The sequence below is a fragment of the Trichomycterus rosablanca genome, chromosome 7 (assembly GCF_030014385.1).
Source record: "Trichomycterus rosablanca isolate fTriRos1 chromosome 7, fTriRos1.hap1, whole genome shotgun sequence".
In the NCBI taxonomy this organism is placed as follows: domain Eukaryota; kingdom Metazoa; phylum Chordata; class Actinopteri; order Siluriformes; family Trichomycteridae; genus Trichomycterus; species Trichomycterus rosablanca.
This window is the reverse complement of record NC_085994.1, coordinates 19569500-19582280: the sequence shown is the minus strand read 5'-3', so window position 1 is coordinate 19582280 and position 12781 is coordinate 19569500. Positions and strand designations below refer to the sequence as shown.

Genomic DNA, 12781 nt, shown 5'->3' with positions numbered 1-12781 from the left:
AAGGCTACAAGAAGATTGCCAACACCCTGAAACTGAGCTGCAGCACAGTGGCCAAGATCATCCAGCGTTTTAAAAGAACAGGGTCCACTCAGAACAGACCTCGCGTTGGTCGTCCAAAGAAGCTGAGTGCACGTGCTCAGCGTCACATCCAACTGCTGTCTTTGAAAGATAGGCGCAGGAGTGCTGTCAGCATTGCTGCAGAGATTGAAAAGGTGGGGGGTCAGCCTGTCAGTGCTCAGACCATACGCCGCACACTACATCAAATTGGTCTGCATGGCTGTCACCCCAGAAGGAAGCCTCTTCTGAAGTCTCTACACAAGAAAGCCCGCAAACAGTTTGCTGAAGACATGTCAACAAAAGACATGGATTACTGGAACCATGTCCTATGGTCTGATGAGACCAAGATTAATTTGTTTGGTTCAGATGGTCTCAAGCATGTGTGGCGGCAATCAGGTGAGGAGTACAAAGATAAGTGTGTCATGCCTACAGTCAAGCATGGTGGTGGGAATGCCATGGTCTGGGGCTGCATGAGTGCAGCAGGTGTTGGGGAGTTACATTTCATTGAGGGACACATGAACTCCAATATGTACTGTGAAATACTGAAGCAGAGCATGATCCCCTCCCTCCGGAAACTGGGTCGCAGGGCAGTGTTCCAGCATGATAATGACCCCAAACACACCTCTAAGACGACCACTGCTTTATTGAAGAGGCTGAGGGTAAAGGTGATGGACTGGCCAAGCATGTCTCCAGACCTAAACCCAATAGAACATCTTTGGGGCATCCTCAAGCGGAAGGTGGAGGAGCGCAAAGTCTCGAATATCCGCCAGCTCCGTGATGTCGTCATGGAGGAGTGGAAAAGCATTCCAGTGGCAACCTGTGAAGCTCTGGTAAACTCCATGCCCAGGAGAGTTAAGGCAGTTTTGGGAAATAATGGTGGCCACACAAAATATTGACACTTCAGGAACTTTCACTTAGGGGTGTACTCACTTTTGTTGCCGGTGGTTTAGACATTAATGGCTGTATATTGAGTTATTTTGAGGGAAGAATAAATTTACACTGTTATATAAGCTGCACACAGACTACTTTTCATTGTGTCAAAGTGTCATTTTGTCAGTGTTGTCCCATGAAAAGATATACTTAAATATCTGCAGAAATGTGAGGGGTGTACTCACTTTTGTGATACACTGTATATATACACTGATCAGCCATAACATTAAAACCACCTCCGTTTCTACACTCACTGTCCATTTTATCAGCTCCACTTACCATATAGAAGCACTCTGTAGTTCTACAATTACTGACTGTAGTCCATCTGTTTCTCTGCATACTTTGTTAGCCCCCTTTCATGCTGTTCTTCAATGGTCAGGACCCCCACAGGACCACTACAGAGTAGGTATTATTTGGGTGGTGGGTCATTCTCAGCACTGCAGTGACACTGACATGGTGGTGGTGTGTTAGTGTGTGTTGTGCTGGTATGAGTGGATCAGACACAGCAGCACTGCATGAGTTTTTAAATACCGTGTCCACTCACTGTCCTCTCTATTAGACACTCCTACCTAGTTGGTCCACCTTGTAGATGTAAACTCAGAGACGATCGCTCATCTATTGCTGCTGTTTGAGTTGGTCATCTTCTAGACCTTCATCAGTGGTCACAGGACGCTGCTCACGGGGCGCTGTTGGCTGGATATTTTTGGTTAGTGGACCACTTATACCAGCACAACACACCACCACCATGTCATTGTCACTGCAGTGCTGAGAATCATCCACCACCTAAATAATACCTACTCTGTAGTGAGGGTCCTGACCATTGAAGAACAGGGTGAAAGCAGGCTAAAAAAGTATGTAGAGAAACAGATGGACTACAGTCAGTAATTGTAGAACTACGAAGTGCTTCTATATGGTAAGTAAAGCTGATAAAATGGACAGTGAGTGAAGACACAAGGAGGTGGTCATAACGTTATGCTGATTGATGTATATGGACACTATGTACACTGAGTATGAACAACAGAATAAAATATTCAGTTACCACAAACCAATCAAGCCATTGTTGGCAATTACAGCATTCTATGGTAAGAATCTATGGTAGGAAAAATGTAACCTTCAATCCCAAGGGTTGCAAGAGTCCTTCTGATGAACTCACAGAGAAATGGCAACCACAAGCAAGCACCTTCAGCTCTGTTTTAAGAAACCTGTCCCAAATTACTTTGACTTAATATTTGAGGTTGTTATCAGATTAAAATGTTACAGTTTTTCTTTAAAATGTCTTAGTACTTTGCTTTTTCATGTTTTCCAGAAAAACTTTAAATGCAAGGCAGAAGTTGCCAGATTGCCACATTAATTTCAAACATATACACACACAAGCACTTATGTGTGTAAGAAGGAGTAGCCAATCCGTCTTCCGCATGTTTTAGGAGGTTGGAGAAACTGGAGAACTGAATTAAACTCCTAACGGTGGAGAAGATCAAATCCTAGATATCAATAACACCTCTACATGAATAAATACACCTAAAACAACATAAATACATACATAAATAAATGATTTAATGAATTTGATTGTAGATTTAATGAATTTGATTGTAGGCCTAGTGGTTAAGGTACTGGACAGTGATAGCTCAGTGGTTAAGGTACTGGACTAGTAAACAGAAGGTTGCCGGTTCATGCCTCACCACCACCAAGTTGCCACTGTTGGGCCCCTGAGCAAGGCCCTTAACCCTCAATTGTTTAAAATTGTGTTCAGTCATTGGATAAAAGCGTCTGCTAAATGCCAAAAATGTAAATATACTGGACTAGTAATCGAAAGGTCGCTGGTTCAAGGGCCACCACTGCCATGTTTTAAATGTACATTTTCAGCATTTAGCAGACGCTTTTATCCAAAGCGACTTACGGTATACAGTCTGAGCAATTGAGGGTTAAGGGCCTTGCTCAAGGACCCAACAGTGGCAACCTGACAGTGGTGGGGTTTGAACCAACGACTTACTGCTTACTATTCCAGTACCTTAACCGCTAGGCTATAACTAGGGTTGCCAACCGTCCCGTAAAACACTGAATCGTTCCTTATTTGGAAACTAAACGTGGTGTTCCGTATTGAACCGATACGGAACGCGCTTTATTCCGTATTTTTATAAATGGGAGAGAAATGCTGCAGATTAGACTGAGACTTCCACACTGGAAGAAGCTGAACTACAGCAAAATTATCCTAAGAAGAAATCTAGTTTGGTTAACTAAAATTACTTTGTGGAAGAAAATATCAAATTGACAGCGTATATGTGATATGAAATTCTAACAAAATATAATACAAAAAAGTAACATGCCAGCAAAAGATGCCACACAGATGAGTTTATTTCAAACAGTGCCCACTGTAATGCATAAACTAAACAAGTCAAAAAAAAAGTGTGTTTATATGAAAAAGTGTGAGAAATGTTCAGCATTTTTATAATACCAGGTTTTATTTTTTTTAAAAAGTGAAATTTGCAATAGTTTGCACTATTGAGAAAAAATGTTACATGATGTTCTTCATCCATGTTGTTTTGCCTAAAATATGGTTCTGATTTATTATTATTATTAAGAGCGAAAACAATATATGTTAAACAGCCTATATTAAACATTTTGATAATGTTCCTATGACGGTGTAAGACCCGTAATATTTTTTATAGGTGTAAACACCCACCAAAGCAACCTCCACCCTATGCCTTCCACCAACCTGCCAGCCCAGGGTGTTACTTATTTCCAGTTCTGAAAGTTGGCAACCCTAGCTATGACTGTCCCATGTTGCCACTGTTGGGCCCTTGAGCAAGGCCCTTAACCCACAATTGCTTAGATAATATATTGTCACAGTACTGTAAGTCTTTTGGATAAAGGCATAAATGTAAATGTCTCTGGTCTCACTGCCTATGAGATGATTTGCATGTTCTTACCTTTACCACGAGCTTAGTTACTCCAGTCCTCCCATCACAATAAAAGTATGAGTTAATAACGTAAAGACAGACTAAGGTTACAATACGTACCTGATGAGCCAGTGCAGGCAGGCCAGGCAGTAGCGGTGACCGCACGCGCTCCGGTGAGCTCCGTTCAGCACGCAGTCGCAGTGAGAGCACAGGTACTTGCGCGCGGGGATCTCATCACAAATCCTCTTCGGAAACCCGGAGGGGTACTCGTTCTCACCTGGGCAGCTGCTGGGTACCGCCATTCCGACTCTGTCCGGCTTCTCTAGCGCTGTGTAGTTTCACCAAGTAGCTCTAATGCACATACGTTTATTTACTCCTGACTGATGTATGTATTGTGTGAGAGAAAAAAACATCACTCATAGCACATCATACCACCCGCTTTCCGGTTAATTTGACCGCGGGTTTCCCCTCCATCACGGAAAACACCATCACACACACAGGCAGTTAGTTCAGCGAGGCAGCAGTTCGTCCAGGGTGCTTTTTTGTAAATTTTGATACGGTTGTTGGGAAAAAGTGTATGAACTGACATTTCTGTTCTGTTTAGCTACTGTTCCTCTCGTGCACTTTACACTCTCGTGCCCTGAGCACCGTCACATCCGTGCGTGCACGCGGAAAGCCCCAATGTAACCCTTTCAGCTCTCTCTCTCACTCTCTCTCACACACACACATACAGTATATATACTGGATATATGGGTGATTCTTCAATTGGGGGAACTTTTACGTCCCTAGGTTATAAATTTGTGTTAAAAATACCTTATTACAAAACAAATATTTTAGGTATTAAAAAGATCATTCATTGCATCACTAAAAAAAATTACATACCAAAATAATTATGATTTCCATTTATTATGATGATTTAAACATCAATATTTTGCTACTTTGGCCTTGTCCCCAACCCAGACTTTAAAACTTCTCTGCTCTAATAAAATGCTAAAAAGTGATCAATTCATCATAAAAATCACAATATGAGTTTTATAATAACTTAAAAAGAAACAATATGTAATTTTTTTTTTCATATTTGTACAACCTATGCATATTTTTGAGCAATATATTGTGGCGCCGGCGAGCAGGAAGGATAGCGTCAGGGCCGCGAGTGAGCTGCCTTTGGCAGTTCACTCAGTGGTTTAGGGACAGACACCCATTCATACACACATACATTCATACAACAGACAAACATATAAGCTACTTACCCAACCCTCACCGCAGCCACCCCACTCCCAACAACGGGATACACGGCTACGGTGAGCTTAGTAGCCGTACCTCTGCCGCAAGGCTTTCTGGGTGCCGGCCCCCAGTGGCGACGCTACACTATTACTGTCCCCAGCATTATCGTCATTACCGCAACAGTGTATGGTTTCTGTAGGGAATCATTTGGTAACACTTGTTTATGTTGTAACCATGGAAACAAAGACTCGCAAGGAAGCACATGCCAGCCATGAAAGAAGACTGACACTTTAATGTCTGGAAATGTGAGTAATTTAATCATGTATTCCTCCTGATCATAGAGTATATTTATTCAGCGTCATTACCATTTACATCAATATGGCAGTACTTCACCAAAAAAAAAAGAAATGTACACATTATTTATATGTATTGAAAGTGCATCTTGTACTAGCTGTTGACTGGCTTTAGCAAATCCATGGCCTAGCTAGTTTTTTTCTTAAAAAAGTAAAAATTGTTATTACCGCAACACGTCATTACCAACACATAATGACATTTTGCTATGCCACTTCGCAAATAAATATGAAATATTAAAATTCTATATAAGCTCAATTGTAGCCATCATTAAGTCTTTGCTCTAAAGCATGTAAGCATTATTTTGACATAATTAAAACTAAATTATTACTAATTTTATTTTTCAAAAGTTAAGATGGTAAAAAGAGCCCGCAATTGAAGAATCACCCATATATAGTCAAAATGTTCGTTAGTTAAACCTATTTTTCCCATAAGAAATAATGTAAATAGAATTAATCTGTGCCAGACCTCCCAAACCACCCCCTTACCTAACCTCTCTAATGTCTTAAATGGTCTTTTTGTTTTAAATACAAGTATATTTTCCCTTAAATCTTAAATTATACAATAGACGTTCCTGTGATAAACAATAATAAACAACATTACACAGTAGTACTGTACTGTACATGAAAAACACCACATTTCAGTACAGTACGTGTGCTGTACCATTCACCATAATAAATTTTCTTCTTTTTATAAAAAATGTATCTACCAGAAACAACAATAACTCTCATATGTCTCTATTATTTCCTTCTTTATTTCAATAGTGTTGTATTTTGTAGGTGTAATTGCACAAAAGAAAGAATACTTTACTGAGCCGAATTCCTTCTTCTCTCTCACTCACTGCCCCCTCTGTCTGATACACAATGACAGCTACTGGCAGGAGTAATTATACAACACAACAAATAGTAACACTACGCTTTCTCTGCACCTTCTTTGAGGCCATTTTAATATGGAAACACCGTCCGCTCTCCACTCACTGTATATATATATATATATATATATATATATATATATATATATATACTGTATATATACTGTATATATATATATATATATATATATATATATATATATACAGTATATATATATATATATATATATATAGAGAGAGAGAGAGAGAGAGAGAGAGAGAGAGAAAGAGAGAGACGGTCGGAGTCAACTTGTTTGTGACGTCACGTGTTTAACGAATTTCGATTCAGAATTCGAAATTTGTTCACACGTTAAGTTGAAAAAGATCGTTCGTAACCCAAAATGTTCATATGGTAAACCGTTCGTAACTCAAGGGTCTACTGTACTAATCTTCAAGTAATCTTCAAAAAGTTTCCACACTTCCAAACTCTGTATTAAGAATGTATAAACTGTATATAAACAGTACTGTGCAAAGTCTTAGATTACCACTGTCTTTGTTTTTTCAGAAACGTTTTAACGACCATCTATAGTTATTTTTTGGTCTCTTTATTAAGATTCAGTTTCAGTTAGTATAATATTATGTTATATAGTTGTACCTCGAAACTCAGTGTCAGTTGGTTCTGGGACTGGTGTTGAGTTTTAAAGGTGTTGAGTTTCAAGGTATTTTTTCCCATAAGGATGTATGGGAAACCTGGTAATGCGTTCCATGGTCCCTAATGTAAAATAGTGGGGTTGTTTTTGAAACACAGTAAAATAAGTATAATATTAAAACACTAAAATACAATTGGAAAAACTGTTAAATATGAATAAAAAATATTTTAAGATCAAGCATCTCCACGATTAAGGAGCATAATGAAACAATAAAGTATATATATATATATATATATATATACAACCCCGGGGATCGAACATTAAAACCAGCTCCACTTACCATGTAGAAGCACTTTGTAGTTCTACAATTACTGACTGTAGTCCAGGACCCCCAGAGGACCCCCACAGAGAAGGTATTATTTAGGTGGTATATGATTCTCAGCACTGCAGTGACAACGACATGGTGGTGGTGTGTTAGTGTGTGTTGTGCTGGTATGAGTGGATCAGACACAGCAGCGCTGCTGGAGTTTTTAAATATCGTTTCCACTCACTGTCCACTTTATTAGACACTCCTACCTAGTTGGTCCACCTTGTAGATGTAAAGTCAGAGACGATCACTCATCTATTGCTGCTGATTGAGTTGGTCATCTTTAAGATCTTCATCAGTGGTCACAGGAAGCTGCCTACGGGGCGCTGTTGGCTGGATATTTTTGGTTGGTGGACTATTCTTAGTCCAGCAGTGACAGTGAGGTGTTTAAAAACTCCAGCAGTGCTGCTGTGTCTGATACACTCATAACAGCACAACACACACTAACACGCCACCTCCATGCCAGTGTCACTGCAGTGCTGAGAATGATCCACCACCCAATAATACCGGCTCTGTAGTGGTCCTGGGAGAGTCCTGACCATTGAAGAACAGCATGAAAGGGGGCTAACAAAGCATGCAGAGAAACAGATGGACTACAGTCAGTAATTGTAGAACTAGAAAGTTCTTCTATATGGTAAGTGGAGCTGATAAAATGGACAGTGAGTGTAGAAACCAATAATTTTGTCCAGTCCATTTTTGTAGTTCTGTGTGGAACGATATCAGATTTTACTTTTTTCCCCCACATGTTTTTCCCATTAAATGAAATACTTGTGAATAACAGTTTTTCTGGGAGAAGTGGTGCATTTTTTAAACTTTAGTTTATATAATTTCATCAACTTCAATAAAAATTAATGACAGGGCCAGACTGAGGCCTGGAAATAATAAGAATTTGGGATATTTTTTGTCGTCCGTGCTTACGTTTCTCCATTATAGTTGCTTGTATCTGATTACACCAATGGTGCAGCAGTAAAATCACACTAGCCTGCTAGATTCGAATCCCGGGTCTCAGCAGTGGATAAAATAAGGAGGGTTGTGTTAGGAAGGGCATACAGCCTAAAAACTATGCCCTATGCTAAATCCAGGTATGTGGACTAGAAGGATCCGCTGTGGTGATCCCTAATACAAGAGCACAAAACCTTAAATGCATCAGTTGTTAGAGTCTGAGCAAACAGGTAATTTTTGTCAAATGATTGGGAATGGTCTGTGTTTGGAACACTGCCCGGAGACAGTGTGGAATGAAAATCATACATTTTTTCTCTGTGTGTGTGTGTCTGTGTAGGTGTTTTTATTTTCCAAATCTAATTGTTCGCCTGTCCACTGTCTCCTTTCTGTCGTTCCTCCAGGACACTCCGAGGCAGATTATTTTGAGACCCATTCCACAAAGAGCTCTCAGAGGGAAACTCACCATTCCAGTTGCAGATGCATTGTTCCAGGGCTTGCTGGCATCAATGAACCTATTTCAGCGCTGCCCAGCTCTGCCCTGCATGAGCGCCTAACTGCTTTTCCTACTGGCACAAATGGCTGTGCAGATTTTTGTCTCATAAACAAACCCTCGCTTCCACTCATCTCGTCTCTGAATTACATTTTATTAACTCCTGTGCTGAAGTATCTCTAGCAGAGCCAACACTGAGTCTGTTTTGAATATTGTACCATAATTGTGTTGATGTGTGTTGCAATAACAGTGGAGGGTATCATTAGATTTATCAACGTCATTATTATGACTGTGGCTGACTCCCAACAACCTGTGATTGTCTAAACATTTCAGTTCACAGCCAGAATGAAGCTTTGGCTGAGTGGAAAAGAAATTAGGTACTTAATTTCCCATGAAATACAGTGCTGTGAAAAAGTAGTTGTCTCCTTTCCGGTTGTCTCTGTTATCGCATATTTTCACACTACATGATTTTAGAACATTAAAAAAGTAGGAAAAGTACAAAACTCCCCAGTATATTTTGTCAAATAAAATTAAATGTATTTAATAAGGATTTATTTAGATTTATTTATTTATAATACACTTGCAGGTAATCCATGTGCTCTGTTATCTTATTACTACTGTTTACTTCTGCTGTGTGCTCTGAAACACCCTCCATTGATGAGGCATCCTTGTGTTTAATTAAAAGAAGTGGTGCAATTGCAGGGCCAGTTCTCTGAATAGCACCAAGGTTCTAGGGAGCCTGTTCAACCAGTTCAAGACCCAGAGTTATTTCGGTTGAAAAGAGATGACACTTGGCTTGTCTCCCTTTAAATCTACTGTGGTAAATTATATATATATATACAGTGTATCACAAAAGTGAGTACACCCCTCACATTTCTGCAGATATTTAAGTATATCTTTTCATGGGACAACACTGACAAAATGACACTTTGACACAATGAAAAGTAGTCTGTGTGCAGCTTATATAACAGTGTAAATTTATTCTTCCCTCAAAATAACTCAATATACAGCCATTAATGTCTAAACCACCGGCAACAAAAGTGAGTACACCCCTAAGAGACTACACCCCTAAATGTCCAAATTGAGCACTGCTTGTCATTTTCCCTCCAAAATGTCATGTGATTTGTTAGTGTTACTAGGTCTCAGGTGTGCATAGGGAGCAGGTGTGTTCAATTTAGTAGTACAGCTCTCACACTCTCTCATACTGGTCACTGAAAGTTCCAACATGGCACCTCATGGCAAAGAACTCTCTGAGGATCTTAAAAGACGAATTGTTTCGCTACATGAAGATGGCCAAAGCTACAAGAAGATTGCCAACACCCTGAAACTGAGCTGCAGCACAGTGGCCAAGATCATCCAGCGTTTTAAAAGAGCAGGGTCCACTCAGAACAGACCTCGCGTTGGTCGTCCAAAGAAGCTGAGTGCACGTGCTCAGCGTCACATCCAACTGCTGTCTTTGAAAGATAGGCGCAGGAGTGCTGTCAGCATTGCTGCAGAGATTGAAAAGGTGGGGGGTCAGCCTGTCAGTGCTCAGACCATAAGCCACACACTACATCAAATTGGTCTGCATGGCTGTCACCCCAGAACGAAGCCTCTTCTGAAGTCTCTACACAAGAAAGCCCGCAAACAGTTTGCTGAAGACATGTCAACAAAGGACATGGATTACTGGAACCATGTCCTACGGTCTGATGAGACCAAGATTAATTTGTTTGGTTCAGATGGTCTCAAGCATGTGTGGCGGCAATCAGGTGAGGAGTACAAAGATAAGTGTGTCATGCCTACAGTCAAGCATGGTGGTGGGAATGCCATGGTCTGGGGCTGCATGAGTGCAGCAGGTGTTGGGGAGTTACATTTCATTGAGGGACACATGAACTCCAATATGTACTGTGAAATACTGAAGCAGAGCATGATCCCCTCCCTCCAGAAACTGGGTCGCAGGGCAGTGTTCCAGCATGATAATGACCCCAAACACACCTCTAAGACGACCACTGCTTTATTGAAGAGGCTGAGGGTAAAGGTGATGGACTGGCCAAGCATGTCTCCAGACCTAAACCCAATAGAACATCTTTGGGGCATCCTCAAGCGGAAGGTGGAGGAGCGCAAAGTCTCGAATATCCGCCAGCTCTGTGATGTCGTCATGGAGGAGTGGAAAAGCATTCCAGTGGCAACCTGTGAAGCTCTGGTAAACTCCATGCCCAGGAGAGTTAAGGCAGTTCTGGGAAATAATGGTGGCCACACAAAATATTGACACTTCAGGAACTTTCACTAAGGGGTGTACTCACTTTTGTTGCCGGTGGTTTAGACATTAATGGCTGTATATTGAGTTATTTTGAGGGAAGAATAAATTTACACTGTTATATAAGCTGCACACAGACTACTTTTCATTGTGTCAAAGTGTCATTTTGTCAGTGTTGTCCCATGAAAAGATATACTTAAATATCTGCAGAAATGTGAGGGGTGTACTCACTTTTGTGATACACTGTATATATATATATATATATATATATATATATATATATATATATATAATACACTTTGAATTACTGACTGTAGTCCATCTATCAGGACCGCCACAGGACCACCACAGAGCAGGTATTATTTAGGTGGTGGATCATTCTCAGCACTGCAGTGACACTGACATGGTGGTGGTGTGTTAGTGTGTGTTGTGCTGGTATGAGTGGATCAGACACAGCAGTGCTGCTGGAGTTTTTAAATACCGTGTCCACTCACTGTCCACCCCATTAGACACTCATACCTAGTTGGTCCACCTTGTAGATGTAAAGTCAGAGACAATTGCTCATCTATTGCTGCTGTTTGATTTGGTCATCTTCTAGACCTTCATCAGTTGTCACAGGACGCTGCCCACGGGCCACTGTTGGCTGAATATATTTTTGGTTGGTGGACTATTCTCAGTCCAGCAGTGACAGTGAGGTGTTTAAAAACTCCAGCAGCGCTGCTGTGTCATATCCACTCATACCAGCACAACACACACTAACACCACCACCATGTCAGTGTCACTGCAATGCTGAGAATGATCTACCACCCAAGTAATACCTACTCTGTAGTGGTCCTGGGAGAGTCCTGACCATTGAATAACAGCGTGAAAGCAGGCAGTAATTGTAGAACTACACAGTGCTGATAAAATGGACAGTGAGTGTAGAAACAGGGAGGTGGTTTTAATGTTATGGCTGATCAGTGTAAATCTTTGTTATACCAACGGAATCTTAATGGAACAGGGGTCATATTTAGTTCTCCTTAAATATGACCCAGAAAATTCTATTCATGTTTTCTTAACTGATTTACCCTTGCAGAAGCAGCCCCACGTCATGATGCTCCCAAACACCCTCCACTGAAGCATCAGTACACATACAGCCCTTTGTTCTTCTAATCTAATGTGTTAACGTATCACCAAAGAATTCTGTTTTTGATTTATCTGACCGTTGTTCTAAGTTGTCTAAATTACTGTGTGAAAGTTTTAGACACAAATATCTGTGCTTCTTATTTGTATAGTTGTAGAAACCAGAATGATTGTGGTGTATTAATTGTTGTTTACAATATACAGTGTATCACAAAAGTGAGTACACCCCTCACATTTCTGCAAATATTTCATTATATCTTTTCATGGGACAACACTATAGACATGAAACTTGGATATAACTTAGAGTAGTCAGTGTACAGCTTGTATAGCAGTGTAGATTTACTGTCTTCTGAAAATAACTCAACACACAGCCATTAATGTCTAAATAGCTGGCAACATAAGTGAGTACACCCCACAGTGAACATGTCCAAATTGTGCCCAAATGTGTCGTTGTCCCTCCCTGGTGTCATGTGTCAAGGTCCCAGGTGTAAATGGGGAGCAGGGCTGTTAAATTTGGTGTTTTGGGTACAATTCTCTCATACTGGCCACTGGATATTCAACATGGCACCTCATGGCAAAGAACTCTCTGAGGATGTGAGAAATAGAATTGTTGCTCTCCACAAAGATGGCCTGGGCTATAAGAAGATTGCTAACACCCTGAAACT

The 12781-nt window shown here is 40.6% G+C and overlaps 1 protein-coding gene across 1 annotated transcript in view; it reads right to left on the bottom strand.

Annotated features, from left to right (window-relative positions):
- The window catches only part of traf1 (TNF receptor-associated factor 1), a 33968-nt gene extending 29491 nt beyond the window's left edge, over window positions 1-4477 (bottom strand). Inside the window, exon 1 of the mRNA XM_062998482.1 lies at window positions 4005-4477. Coding sequence (XP_062854552.1) covers window positions 4005-4186 — 182 coding nt within the window. The 5' untranslated portion in view covers window positions 4187-4477. The remainder of the gene's footprint in view (window positions 1-4004) is intronic.
- Between the last annotated feature and the right edge of the window lie 8304 nt (window positions 4478-12781).